The sequence below is a fragment of the Urtica dioica genome, chromosome 1 (assembly GCF_054948205.1).
Source record: "Urtica dioica subsp. dioica isolate 48M chromosome 1, U.dioica_male_clone48M_v1_H2, whole genome shotgun sequence".
In the NCBI taxonomy this organism is placed as follows: domain Eukaryota; kingdom Viridiplantae; phylum Streptophyta; class Magnoliopsida; order Rosales; family Urticaceae; genus Urtica; species Urtica dioica.
This window is the reverse complement of record NC_142756.1, coordinates 57929405-57944093: the sequence shown is the minus strand read 5'-3', so window position 1 is coordinate 57944093 and position 14689 is coordinate 57929405. Positions and strand designations below refer to the sequence as shown.

The following is a 14689-nucleotide window of genomic DNA, read 5'->3' as shown; positions in this document are numbered from 1 at the left end:
CTATTTAAACTACATATATTACGAGTATTTAGCATTTACTATTATACTTTTAAAGTAATTTAAATAAAATTGGGCACCGAAATTCATTTTTTTTTAGTTATTTTACATTAACAAAGTTCAAATTGTTTAACTACCGAAAAATTCATTTGAATGAGTTCAGCAGTATTCAATTTCTTTTAAAACTAGCTAACTAATACTTGAGAACCAATGTAGTGTGAATTTAAGCTTATGAATGTACACAAATCTAATGTAAATCAAACATCAATAACTTGAAAAAAAAACTTAATTCAAGAAAATACAATTTAAATAAGGTAGTATATACAATTAATCAACATAATCTATATTTTAGAAGGAAAAAAACGAAAAAAATTGTGGAAAAAAAAAGGCAAGTGTGAAACGTTTTTCCGTCATCTCCGAAAAAACACGGTAGAAAAGAAAAGAGGGAATATAGCAAGGGAAGGGCAGAAGATATAGTACCCGTATATAGTTATTCCTAATTACAATGCAGATAGCTCTAATTCTTATAATATACCTTGTCTTTCGAAAGGCACATCTCCCACCATTCTCACCCATCACCTTTTTCTCATTTTAACCCCCCCTAGTAGTCTATGTTCTTCTTCTCTCCCTATTCCCTAATATGTATGTCAGTAAATAGTTATTTATTTTCACTCGCCACCATCATCTTTCACGTCTACGATACAAACATGCAGTAGTAAAAGTAATTCCATATTTCCATCCTCCTAAGTCTAACAAAGTATATAGAGAAAGAGAGAGGGGATTTCCCTTTGATTTTTTCGCTCTCTCTCTCTCTCTCTGAAAGATGAAGGTCCAGTCTTGTCCAACCCCTCAAACTTCTGACTCCTCTCTGCCACACCCACTCTCTCTCTCTCTCTCTGACCTCTGATATATATCTCTCTCTCTCAATGTTGAGTCCACAGTCACCTCTTTTCATTTCCCTCCCTTCCATTACCAAACAAAACCCAATGATAAATCCCATCTCCAGAGTTCAGACCCCTCATTTATTACCACTCAAAAATCCCTACCCTTAAAAAAAAAAACAAAACCCCCACAAACCCATAAAGATCCACTCCTATCTCACGCGCCTCCTGAACGCGTGAAGCCAGACACGGCTCCCATCCCCATCTTTATAAACCCACTAAAAACCCGTCAAAAATCAAAACAGAACCAGCGTATCTCTTCTTCTCAGCGAGGCATTTCGTCGAACACGTCCCATGCACAAGAAGACAATGGCGGCATGAAGGAGCGTCAGAGATGGCAGCCGGAGGAGGACGCGCTGCTCCGCGCGTACGTGAAGCAGTACGGCGCGAGGGAGTGGAACCTCATCGGGCAACGCATGGGAAAGCCTCTCCACCGCGACCCGAAATCGTGCCTGGAGCGATGGAAGAACTACCTCAAGCCAGGCCTCAAAAAGGGCTCTCTAACTCCGGAGGAGCAGTCTCTCGTCATCTCTCTCCAGCGCAAGTACGGCAACAAGTGGAAGAAGATCGCCGCCGAAGTCCCCGGCCGGACGGCCAAGCGCCTCGGCAAGTGGTGGGAGGTCTTCAAGGAGAAACAGCTCAAACACGCCTCCAAATCCGACTCCTCCGCCGCCACCGGGATCGAAAGCTCTCCGGCCATCTCCGGACCCTACGATCACATCCTCGACACCTTCGCCGAGAAGTACGTCGTCCCGCCGCGCGCCCCGGAGCCTCCGGACCCTGTCCTGACCCTAGCTCCGGTATCGGCGCCGGTGCCGGTGCCGGCTTCGGTTTCGATTCCGGCGTGGATGTGTCCGGCGCAGGCGCCGATGTCGGCTCTGGCGCAGCAGCTCCGGGAGGCGGAGGAGGGGCGGCTGAGCTGGGCGGGGCACCGGAAAGAGGCGGCGTGGCGGCTGAGCCGATTGGAGCAGCAGATTGAGGCGGAGAAGGCGCGGAAGAGGAGAGAGAAGACGGAGGAGCTGGAGGCGGAGATTCGGCGGCTGAGGGAAGAGACGGCGGCGAGTCTGGCCGGAGTAGAGGCGGAGTGTAGGGACAGAGTGGCGGCGGCGAGGAGGGACGCCGACGCCGAGGAGCTCAGGCTCGTCGACGCTCTGTCTGCCAAGCACGCACGCCTCCTTTCTCTCCTTCACAGCCTCGCTCATCACTAGATTTCTTTTCTTTTGTGCAAAAGAGGAATACAATATGTTTTTTTTTTTTTTTTTTTATAACAATAATAATGATATGATCATATACTACTCCATTTTAAACTTCCTATGGTCTGAATGTCTGATGTCTTCGTTCAACATTGTGACATGAAATTAGAAGATTTCTCTTTTAGATTAGTTGAATTCATTTCATACCACGACCGACGTACTTCTATATGAATTCTCTTGCTAAAAATTACCCGTACAAATTATACTGTTGTATTTAATAACGACTTGTCAATTAATTAGGGTTTTTTTTTTTTTTTTTTTTTTGTTGAGCGCAATTGAATAAATAACTACTAATCAATTTTGGAGGCATTAATATAAGTAAATAAAAGGTGTTTTTGGAGTGGGGAGGGAATTTCAAAGCGCGGAGGAATAGGTTTGTTGAATGATGATGCTGTTGTGGGAAAAGGAGGCAACTGAGCTACTTGCTTTATTTTTGTACAGTCTAATCTGTTTCTACATTCTTGTTTTCATTAAAAAAGAAAAAGAAAAAAAGAAGAAGTAAATAGATGGGAAGTAAAGCCGTTTCAGTGTAGAGTTATCCTTATCGTCCTCTACTTTAGCCGTTGAATTCATGACCACTACTGTTTTTACATATATGTATTGTCAATGAATTTTTTCTGCCAGCACCACAATCTTTTCACAGCTTTTGATTCACACCAATATTTCCACTATAAAACTAACTCACGCTTTTTCGGTAAACCTGTGAGTTCAGTTACCGCGCTAAGTCGTGGTTACTCGGTGGTAAATTTGTGAGTCATTTTCAACAAAATATATTCAAGGAAAAATGACAGATATGTATATCTTGTTGGAAAATGTCGAGTTTAATATTTGTTTTTCAAAAATGTCGAGATCATATCATCTGTTTAACTAAAATGACGATATTATATATTAAAATAGGCAACAATGATGTTGATGTAAGAATCGGTTCCTCAACAATTACGAGACTATAGATTATAAGTAGTGTATCGTTTTATATTTATATAAATGTGGATCTTAAGAATTCGTCGTAATAGAATTGAAATAAAACTAGATAACAAAAATAATAGTCTGAAATTAAAATAGAAACGAAATAATCTGTCTTTTTTGTAACTTGATCGGACTGAATACTAGAAGGGAGCTGAGCTCGAACAGAATGGCAGCGAGCTCGACAAAGATTGCGAGTAAAGAATACAAATATAAGTAGGGATCCCATATAAGTAAAACTGTGATGAATCAAGTGCATGTGAAGTTTTGCTCTTCGCCTATTTATAGTTGAGGTCGTCGAAGCTCTATCGTCGATCCGGGGGACATGTGATCGGCTTGGAGTGATTTGAGACACCACGTGCACGCTGACTCATTCCGGAGAAGCGACGAGATCGGCTGATGACCGCTTCTCCCTGGCTGAACTGGGCCTGAGCTGTTGGCGAAGTGAACGGGCTTAGCTCGGTCGTCTTCTCTGGTTGAGCTCGGATTTGTGGGCTTGCGCCCAACTAAAATGTTTAGGGAAAATATCAAGAGTATCCCTTGTGTTTAATCTAAATGCGAGATTTGTCCCCTCTATTTTTAGGAATATCAGACATATCCCTCCAATTTAATATAAATGACATATACATCCCCTAAAAAAAATTTATATCACAAATACCACCTTTTTCGTTTATTTTTTACAAAAAAATAATTTGAAATCCCCTAAATACCCTTAATGAAATAATTTTTTTTTATCTTCTATTCTATTAACAAAAAAATTAAATTAAAATTTTTTTTATACAAAGTTAAGGTTTTTTTTTTATAAAGAAAGATTTTGATTTTTTTTAATAAAACAGTAAATAAATATTTATTCTATTAAGGGTATTTTGAGGAGTTCAAATTATTTTTTTTGTAAAAAATAAACGAAAAGGTGATATTTGTAATATAACATGTTTTTAGGGGAGGTATATATCATTTATATTAAACTGAAGGGATATGTCTGATATTTCTAAAAATAGAGGGGATAAATCTCGCATTTCGATTAAACATGTTGGATACTATAGATATTTTCCCAAATGTTTATGTTATGAGGTCATTTCCTACATCCACAAGTGCCACGAATTTTTTTTATTGAATTTGTATTGACTTTTCATTGACGTTGACTATAATATTTATATGTAAACACCAATTATCTTTATTCATTCGTGCCATATATGTAATTTATTTAAAAAATAAAAAATAAACAACGGTCTCTTAATCTTGAAGAACATAGAAAGAAGCAAATGGGTAAAAATTGACAGTTGACAGTCATCAAAATCACAGATTCGAACAAAGAATCTATGATTTAGAGTTGCAATTCGAACACGGAATCAAGTCATCTCTTGGGAGGTATGAATTTTATTATTTAATCTCAATTTAAGACTATTTTTATTTCCAAATTCTGAATTTGAAAGTTAGAGTATTGGTTTGGATTTGATTCGGTGTTCTTATATAAGAACTAATGTCAATAAAAAAGAGATTTGTGACATTGTTATCCATTTCGGGGTATAATTTCGTCATTTTAGTTAAAAAGAAGGTATGAACTCGACATTTTTGAAAACCAAAAGTTAAATTCCACAGTTTACTAAAACACATGGTATATATGTGTTAGATTCCCTATATATTTAAATACTAGTATTTTTCAAGAAATTTATTTTATTTTCACAAAATAAAATGATATAACAAATAAAACGACATCGTTTTCTTGCCGTAATCAATTCTCCAAAATAACCCTTGATTTATGTTTAACACAGCCACACATTGATGGATTATTGTATCAACTACAAATTAATAGAACTTGTTGTCGCACGAAAATGAACAACGATCTAAAGTTTCGGGAGATTCGACCCAAGATCGGACCAAGTGGCTGCATCCAAGCCAAGTGTAGAAACTCGAAAGTCTCAAGTTATGGTTCCTCCAGTCGGAGACGTTCTCTAAGGAGAGAAGGAGCACTAGTACAAAAAACAACATTGGGTGCGACTTTTTTTGCACCCAAAGGTCTAAAGTCGCACCCATTGATACCTTTAGGTGCGACAAAGTCGCACCCGAAAGTTCGCACCTAAAGGTCATGGGTGCGACTAGTCGCACCCGAATGTCATGATTTTTAGGTGCGACTTTTAGGTGCGGATATTCGCACCCATATTCGCACCCATAAGTCAGAAAAAATGTGCGAAAAAGTCCGCGCGAAGGCCATTGGGTGCGACTAGTCGCACCCATAAATTTGGCGGGTAGGCCAATGGGTGCGACTAGTCGCACCCAAAATCATTCGCGCCAAGTCTTTGGGTGCGACTAGTCGCACCCAAATTCATTCGCGCCAAGTCTTTGGGTGCGACTAGTCGCACCCGTTGGCCTACCCGCCAAATTTATGGGTGCGACTAGTCGCACCCGATAGCTGTTTTTAAGTTTTTTTTATTTATTATTTAATATTTATTAATTAGAAATTCATTAATTACGAATTCTATAATTGTAATCAAATAACTAAATAGTTTATTAATTAGAAAAATTCATTAATTAATATTTATAATCATAATATATTACGAATTCTATAATTGTAATCAAATAACTAAATAGTTTATTAATTAGAAAATTCATTAATTAATATTTATAATCATAATAAAAACTAACCATTTGTTGTTCGATTACAATAATTATATAATGTACGACAAATAATTAAAATAAATGTTCATTCTTTTCCCTTTCCTTTTCCTCGGTTTGTAAACCAATCCTTGAACATTTTACTCCCTCTTCCGCCAAATCTTCCTCCAGAACTGCTGCTACCTCCTCGTCCACTTCCGCTCGTACGCTCACTGCCGCTCGTACGCTCTCGCTGGTAATCTGCTGAACCTGGCGGCGTCGTCTGAGCATCTGCCATTGAAACTGATGGCGGCGTTGTCTGATGCATAGGGTGCATCTGAGGCGGCGGCGTCGTCTGAGGCATCTGTGGCATCATGCCGGGCGACATCTGTGGCATCGTGCCGGACGACATCTGAGGCAAGGGCGAAAACTGCTGCGTGAACGCGAACATTTGTCGCTGCATCTCCTCCATCTGCTGTTGTTGTGCCGCCATAGCGAGTTGTTGTGCCGCCACCTGAGCTTGGAGCTCGCCAACCACTGGATCTGGAACGCGGCGCCGCGACGAGCCTGAGCCTGACGACGAGCTTTCGTCCTGAGCCTGAGCAATAGCCCAAGATGTTCTCGGGACCGTTGGACCTATTCCAACGTACCAATCTTGACGGTTCCCGAGAATTTCTAGCATCGCGTGCTCCTCTGCGGCGTCCTGGTCAAAGACTACGTCTTGCTCTTCTGCTTGTCGCTGAAGATCCGCCAGTAGAGTAACTATCCGCTCCTTTACACATAAAAAAATTATTAAAAATTAATTATTATGTAAGTAACGTACTCTTAATTATAACATATGACTTACATGTGCTCGTCTCGCCCAATCTGTCGTCCATTCACCTTTTCTATTATGGTGTTTTTGCTCCCACGTCGTTAACGCGGAGCCCAAAGTCCCATCATCCTTACTCTGTAATTGTTATGAAAATATAAGTACTGAATTTTTTTCAACTTAAGTATTTCAAAATTAGAATAACTTACGTTCAAATGACGATGAGCCAAGAAAGAAAGAGATCCTTGAGTCGACCTCGTCTTCTTCTTCTTCGAATTCTCCTTGTTGCGAGTAGATTTTTTCTGCAAATAATTAATTTTGTCATTATTCAATCTGATAAAGATATTGTGATTTATTACAATCATACATTACGTACCTTCCAATCGTCAGTCGCGAACTCGTCTACCACCGCCTCCCAATCCTCTTTCTTATATCCCGGTGGTGTTTCCGCCTTAGCGTTTTCTGTGCTCCCACAAAACTCCAATCTGAACTTCTCTGATAGCTTGGACTTCTGGTTGCGTCGCCTGATCTTGGCATTCCAAATGATAGCCTGATCAATCGTATTCTGAAAGCAATCCGCAGGTTGATCCTCGCCGGTGTCAAGATCCGTGTACACAAATCTGAACTCGGAATGAAGTGCGCTCAAAATAGCAGCCAACATCTGTGGCGTCACTTCACTCCAATCACGAGTCGTAGGCGGGATATGTGCTTTCACCAAAGCACCGAGGCGGTTGTTAAATAGTCCAACTTTTTTATTTTCTTTCCTTATCTCTTGATAGAATGTTTGGTTTATTGGGTCCCACTTGACCACCTTCGCACCCGGTACCCCCTGTGTTGCTCGCGCCGACGTCGAGCCGGTTGTTGGTCCCCTTGATTTCTTAGGACCTTGGGACTCAGGTTCCTGTGGCGGACCTTGAGAATCCGGTCTCTGTGGCGAATCTCCACCAGAACCTGAAGCGGTCGACATCCTATAAAATGAAAACAACATTTATAAATTGACATCGTATAAAATAAAACAACATTTGTGAACATACATCACAAAACAAAAGGAAACAACATCATACAAAAACGTGGGTGACACCACGGATATATTTTATTATAAAACCTCACATATGGCGGAGGAAAACCGTGGTTACATAGATAGTTCTCATTCATCGTCATCACTACCTATATCAACATCAACATCAACATCAACATCAACATCTTCTCCCTCAAAAACGATGCATTCCTCATGATCATCATCGTCTTCCTCACCATCGTCAACGATATTTACTAGCTCAGCATCTTCGATTTCATGTCGATGATTCAGACGATCGATGTTTGACAATTCTATTGTCAACGGAATCGAGGCTGAGGTGGTGGGGTCGACTTCAGGAACGTCCCAAATCCCTCGATGATTGCATTCCTGAACGATTTCCCAGTTACCACCTAAAACAAGATCTTTGATGTAAAAGACTTGTTTCGCTTGAATTGCGAGTATGTACAGCTCCTCTGTAAACCACTGTTTCGCGGTAAAAGCACTCGTTTCTCCAGTAGTCTTATCGTTGTGAACTAGTCGCCGAGCATCGTGCTTGTCACCGTACCATATACATTTGAATAATACAACACGACAGTCGTACCTATAATTCAGCACTATGACGTCTTCCATACGACCGTAGTAAGTGAAATCATCCACAGGCACACATACACCGCTATTTTGAGTGACTCGTTGATTATCGCGACGATGAGTAATGAACTTCACGGCGTTAACAAAGCAGCATGGATATTGATAAGCGACTTGAAGGGAACCGATAGAAAGCGAGTAGATCTCGTCAGACACGTCAGACCCACTAGTTTCATTTCAAAAATCTGGTTATTATGAAACAAAGTATTGGTTAGCACTTGTGTGTTTATAAAAAACCGGGTTATTGTGTTATTACCTTGTTCGCAAACCAATCTTTGAATCCCTTTCTATGCTCCGCTTCAATATCGCGAACTCCAGATTGGTTCAGGAAATCCAAATGCTCGCTGTTGCATGTTTAAAACATTGCGTAAAGAAAATACAACAATGAAATAAGTTAGAGAAGCAAGTGGATCGATTACTTACACCAAATACGGATCCACTTCAGGACAGTTGGTATAGATGTACCACTCCGCTTTTTCTCTTTGCTCATCGTCTAATACTATCGCGTTCATCATCCCATAAGGCACACACATCTTGGATCGAAAAACGGAGAGCTCTCGCACTTGAACTTCTTCAACTACCTTCTTATCTTCAATATACCTTGCAATGAACGTTAGAGCTTCTTCTACAACATAAGCTTCAGCAATAGAGCCTTCTGGTCTAGCTCTATTTTTGACAAAATGTTTTAACGTCCCAAGGTATCTCTCAAAAGGGTACATCCACCGCATATGCACCGGGCCGCCGTGCAACGCTTCCTCTGGTAGATGGATCGCCACGTGAACCATGATCGTGAAAAAAGCAGGTGTAAATATCATCTCAAGCTTACATAAGATCTCGACGATAGACTCTTGCGCTCTTTCGAGATCTTCAGCTCTTAATGTTCTCGAATGAAGTCGATTACTTATTGGTACGGGACGAAGATCAATGAATGAAGATGAGATTATGAATTTTATGTTATTTGAGAATAATATGCTAGAAACTCAATCTAAAATTCGGCAGAGTTTCCCCTATAATACTAACAAACCAAAAACCTGCAAACTCATTTAAAAGCATATACAAATCATCTAAAACTATCATAATAATCAACTAAACCCTAAACAAAACCTCCGTGGCTCGTTTACAACAAACTAACTAATTATATCAACTTAAATTAATTCAAACATAAGATATGTTAATTCAATCCAAACATATCATTTACTAAATCACAAACATAAGCATGTTACTATACAATCTAAACATGTTATTAAATTAATTCAAATTAACATTACTAAAATTAACATAACATTTGTTAATTCAATCCAAACATATCATTTACTAAATCACAAACCTAAGCATTTTATTATACAATCTATACATCTTATTAAATTAATTCAAATTAACATAACATTTGTTAATTCAATCCAAACATATAATTTACTAAATCACAAACCTAAGCATTTTACTATACAATCTAAACATGTTATCAAATTAATTCAAATTAACATTACTAAAATTAACATAACATTCACAATATAACATTACTAACTAAACTAAAATGTCTAATTAACATTTCAAATTAAGTAAACTAATGATATCATTTACAATTTACTAATGTTATATATTAAGTAATAATTTCAAATTACAATTAACATATAAAACTAACCTAACTAAACTAAATTGGCTATCTAATTAACTTTCTAATTAATTAGAGTACATATAAGAATATAAATAAATGAACTAACCTCTTGAAGAGCCGATGAGCAAGGACGGTGGCTTGAGGCTGTGAGCGACGGAGCAACGGAAAAAAGCTCGGGGTTGCGGTGAGGCGTGCTCGGACGAAGCGAAAGAGGCTGTCGGAGTAGGACTGTCTCGCAGCGAGAGGCACCTGCTCCGTGAAATCAATCCAAAAGTCACAAATTGAACACGTATTCCATGAAATCAACCAATTGAACACGTAACAACCAAACCTCAACCTCAAATTGAAATATTCAAACATCAATTTCACGATTTACGTTCAAAATCCAAAAGCCCCAAAATTTAAAATCCTAATCGGACCAAACACTCTTTTCTCTCATTCTCTGATCTTCACACTTCATAGTTTAAAAAGAAAATACATAATTTCTAGAGATAACTCTTTCAACATTACATCAAATGCACCCAAACAGAGAAGCACACACCCACACGGTCACACCCACTCCCTCATTCACTCTAGAAGAAAAAACCCCTAATTTTTCTTAGAGGCAAAGAGACTGTAAGAGACCAAGGGAAATAGATAGAGGGAAAGATGAGTGATAGAGAGAGACGAACCTGTAGGCTGAGAGAGAGAGGGTCGTGGCGGCGGTCGGAGGAGCGTAGTGGTGGCGGCGGCGACGGGGTGGTCGGAGAGAGAGATGGCAGTGGCGGCGAGAGGTTGGAGGTTGGAGTGGTGGCTGCGACGGGGTGGCCGGAGAGAGAGAGGGCAGTGGCGGCGGTCCTCGTGACGGAGGCTGAGAGGTCGTGGCGGCGGCGACGGGGTGGCCGGAGAGAGAGAGGGCAGTGGCGGCGATAGGAGGTTGGAGTGGTGGCTGCGACGGGGTGGCCGGAGAGAGAGAGGGCAGTGGCGGCGGTCCTCGTGACGGAGGCTGAGAGGTCGTGGCGGCGGTCGGAGGAGCGTAGTGGTGGCGGCGGCGACGGGGTGGTGGCGGCGACGGGGTGGGAGAGAAGGAGAGAGTCGGAGACAGAGAGATAGAGGCGGTAAGGTTTTTTTGGGCGAATTTGGTGTTTGAATGAAAACCTATCGAGCATGCTTTATATATAAAGACTTTTAAATTTGGGTGCGACTTTGTCGCACCCAATGACACCTTTGGGTGCGACTAAGTCGCACCCAATGACCTGTGTCAGTTGTTTCGGGTGCGACTAAGTCGCACCCAATGACATTTTTTTAAAAAAGGGGGAAGTTTTGGCCGCCGAAATTTTTTTGGACATTTAGGTGCGACTTAGTCGCACCTATAAGTTTGGAGACAGTATTGGGTGCGACTAAGTCGCACCCAATAGTAGTACAACACTATTGGGTGCGACTAGTCGCACCCAAATTCAAAAAATTTCCCGAAAATTTTTCAGCGCTTAATTGATTTTTGGGTCCGACTATTCGCACCTGAAAGTCTTTTTGGTTCGACTTTTAGGTGCGAATAGTCGCATCCAAAAGTCAACCGCACCGGAAAACTATATTTGTAGTAGTGGAGGGTGAATCAGGGTATGACTGCGCTTCTTATGAGCTACCTACGTACCTGAGCACAACATGATCAAGTCATAACATAGTTCAATGCGTGTGTATACGATATTTGAGGCGCAGAGCTTGAAAAGTGTGCTCGACAGAGGAAACAGAATGCGGAGGAGTCCTCGGTGAGGTTTCAAGAGTCTAGAATCGAATGACCCGAGAGAGAATGTGTGTTTTCTCTTGGAAATGAGGAAGATTCTTAGTGGAGAATCTCGGGCGCAGCCATGCCGAGAGATTAAGCGCTCGATAAGAGAAAATCGTGCGCAAAAAGTCTTCCGCAGCATTTCAAAACTCTGAGAGCGAGTAATCTTGAGGATGAATGAATGTGTCTCTACCCTCTCTGATGGGGGTATTTATAGTGGATGTGGAGACCTAGGAGGGCATCTGGACGCAGATTATAGAGCAGATTTTGGGCGCGCGGTGCGGCAGCGCCTCTTTTATGGCGCGGTGCGCCATGTCCCTTGCGCACCGAGCGCGCGCCTGCTTCTTTTGAGGAGCACACGGTGGTCCTGAGTAGACGCACGGTGCGTAGGTGAGCTCTGCTTCGGATGTGAGCTCTGGCTCGGACTTTCAAATCGTTTTGCGTGGGCTTTGATGGGGTTTTTAGTGGCCCGACCCGTTGAGCCTTAGAATTTGAAATTTGACGTATGTCGTGTGGAATTTAAGTTTTCAGGTTTTCTGAAAGCGGTCGACAACAAAATTATTAAATAGGCAAACATTATTTAAAATTTAAAACGAGCTAATTAACTAAAACTTCATAAATCTTGAAGTTATTAAATCTGAATAATTTAAATATACTGAAATAGTGTACGTACACGGTCAATAATTTATTTAAATTTAAAATTATGGAAAAAACACACACTGAAAATAGGATAAAAAAATGGCAAAGAAAAAGAATCTTATTATTATAAAGTATTAAACGATTGCTCATGCTGGCATTCGGTAACGGCAAAGGCAGAAGGAAGTACTTCCGAGCAAGGATTGAAATCTCGCATCTCGCAACCTTATCGCACTTTAAATTTTGAGGGTATCTCGTCTCGTACCAAGGTATTCCGCGGTATTTGACGAACGTTGAGGGTATTTCGTATCGCATGGTAACTCGCATTCCGCGAGGTATACCGCAAAAAAAATGGTATTCCGCGGGGTATTTGGACAATAAGTAATTTTTTTAAAAAAATTACAATATATACATTTGTTGCAAGTGAAATGAATGGATTTAGCATACTAATAAAAATTGTTTGATTTTCTCCTAATGAATTTTGATACTTATAAATATTATTAGTATGTTAAAAATAATTTAATATCATTTAAAACATATTACACTTAGAGAGTAATTTTGATATTAATTTGTAAATTAGAATTTTTAGAGTAATTTTGATATTGATTTATAAATATTGTACTTCACGAAATTAATTTTGATATCACTTAGATATTAATTTGCAAATTGTAAAAAAAAAGTACAAATTACATTACCAAACATAGTACAAAGTACAAACCAAGACTATATAACATATGATAGAAGTTAAAATCTAATACATTATCATATATACTGTGAGAGAGTGTGGGAAAAAACATATTGTGTTTGTGGCAATGACGCAGCTAGCAGGTACTAAATGGGTATCTCGCATCTTGTGCTGTTTGAAATGACTTTGGCATACCCAAAACAGTCTAAATATTTTTTAATATTTTTTTAACATATTTTTAAGTCTTTTCGCGAGATATTCCTTTTCTCCCGCGGAAAGTGCGAGAAATTGCGCGGAAAGCGCGAGAAATTGCGCGAGACGGCGAGATTTAATACGTACCGCGAGATATATTCATCTCGCTCTCGCGGAGGGGCGAGAAACGAGGTCTCGCGCGAGATACCCTCATCTCGCGCGAGATTTCAATCCTTGCTTCCGAGTGGTTTCGTATGGCTGACGTAAGGAAGGACTTCCGTGTGCCTTGGAAAATTGTACAAAATTTCCAACAAAATCGAAAATGGCAGAGGCAGGCGTAGACAGTGGCAAGGGAATTTCTTCCGTTGGTCTGTTACAAGAAATATAGACGTTGGTATTGTGTGCAGCAAATGTTTTCATTTTTTAATTTTTTTTTTAATTAATCTTAACCGTTAGATCACCTATGGTTCGAATCTGGACGACTGAAAATATTTGACCGTTGTTTTACTGTTGGACCTCTGATTTACATAAATTAAGAAAACATTTAACGCTTCGAGCAAGCGGCGGAATTTAAAAATTATCTTTTTGACAAGTAAAACAATTTTACTAACCTAGACAAAGAGCAAGTACATATAAATAAAAAATATTATGAGCATAAAATAATTAACTAACCTTTGAGAAGCTTGAACGTTGATGAGCATTCGGAATGTTGAAACATTAGTCTCCCCTCGCAGCACGTCTCTCTTCTTTCCTCGGCAACTCGAGCAACCACGACAGTTTCTATCACAAGAATCACTCGAGAGAAAAGGAATTAGTGAGTGGGCACTTTTAAACACCACGACTCAAGAACAAGTCTCAAAGTCGAAGAGTTAAAAACACTAGGTAAAATGAGGACCTAGGTGCCAAAACAAAAACGAAAGAAAACTAGAGAGAGAGAGAGAGAAGAGTTCGGCCAAGTCTAGAGAGAGAAACTCTCAATCTCTAAAACTTTGGATGAATGAAATGTGAAGAATGAAGGCTCTATTTATAGGAGAGGTTTTACCTTCAATAAGGTAGTTTCCTCTTCTATAGAATATCACATATTCATGAGCCAAATTTTCTCTTCTTCCTTTGATTCCACACGGCCAAGAGGATCCAAGCAAGTCCTTGGATTTGTTTCCTCTTTTATTTGCTTCTCCCTTGACTCTAGTTGGCCGAAATTCACTTTCCTCTTGGAGGAAATTTGTTTCCTCTTTGTCTTTTGACAAGTATCTTCATACATTAATGCACAAAATAATCTATCTTTTTCTTTGGGTATTGGGCGGCCAAGACCTTCTAGAAGGGCCTTCTAGATTTTTCTTCACTTGTTCATGACAACATAAGAAAAGTCCATTAAGAATTTATAAATAAAATTCTTTGAAATAAAATTAATCCAAAAGGCCCAATGAACACATCATGACAGAGTGATTTAGGTCATCATATGACCATGTCAAAAAATTTATTGACATTCATTTCATGCTATGTCCAAAAGGACAAAATTACCCTTTTGACAATTTTCGTAAAACTTGTCTCGTTCTTGTTTTGACTTAGCTTCTAGTTT

General features: G+C 39.8%; 2 protein-coding genes across 2 annotated transcripts; one reads left to right on the top strand and one right to left on the bottom strand.

The window, feature by feature from the left end:
* The first annotated feature begins 777 nt into the window (after window positions 1–777).
* LOC149408205 (protein rough sheath 2-like) lies at window positions 778–2238 on the top strand. Its single transcript, XM_089616283.1, has one exon. It carries the CDS (start codon window positions 1256–1258, stop codon window positions 2144–2146), a length of 891 nt encoding a protein of 296 aa, XP_089472409.1. The 5' UTR covers window positions 778–1255; the 3' UTR covers window positions 2147–2238.
* Window positions 2239–6575: 4337 nt separating this feature from the next.
* On the bottom strand, window positions 6576–7249 carry LOC149408204 (uncharacterized). Its single transcript, XM_089624393.1, has 3 exons — window positions 6934–7249; window positions 6767–6859; window positions 6576–6695 (listed from the first exon to the last, which is right to left on the bottom strand). The coding sequence occupies exons 1-3, from the start codon at window positions 7216–7218 to the stop codon at window positions 6576–6578; spliced, it is 498 nt and encodes a 165-aa protein (XP_089480519.1). The 5' UTR covers window positions 7219–7249.
* Between the last annotated feature and the right edge of the window lie 7440 nt (window positions 7250–14689).

Coding starts and splice junctions, on each gene's coding strand:
- LOC149408205 (XM_089616283.1), top strand. CDS start 1,256: ATGAAGGAGCGTCAGAGATGGCAGCCGGAGGAGGACGCGCTGCTCCGC.
- LOC149408204 (XM_089624393.1), bottom strand. CDS start 7,218: ATGTTGGCTGCTATTTTGAGCGCACTTCATTCCGAGTTCAGATTTGTG. Junction 6,860..6,933: donor TCGCGACTGACGATTGGAAG/GTACGTAATGTA, acceptor AATTATTTGCAG/AAAAAATCTACTCGCAACAA. Junction 6,696..6,766: donor TGGCTCATCGTCATTTGAAC/GTAAGTTATTCT, acceptor TAACAATTACAG/AGTAAGGATGATGGGACTTT.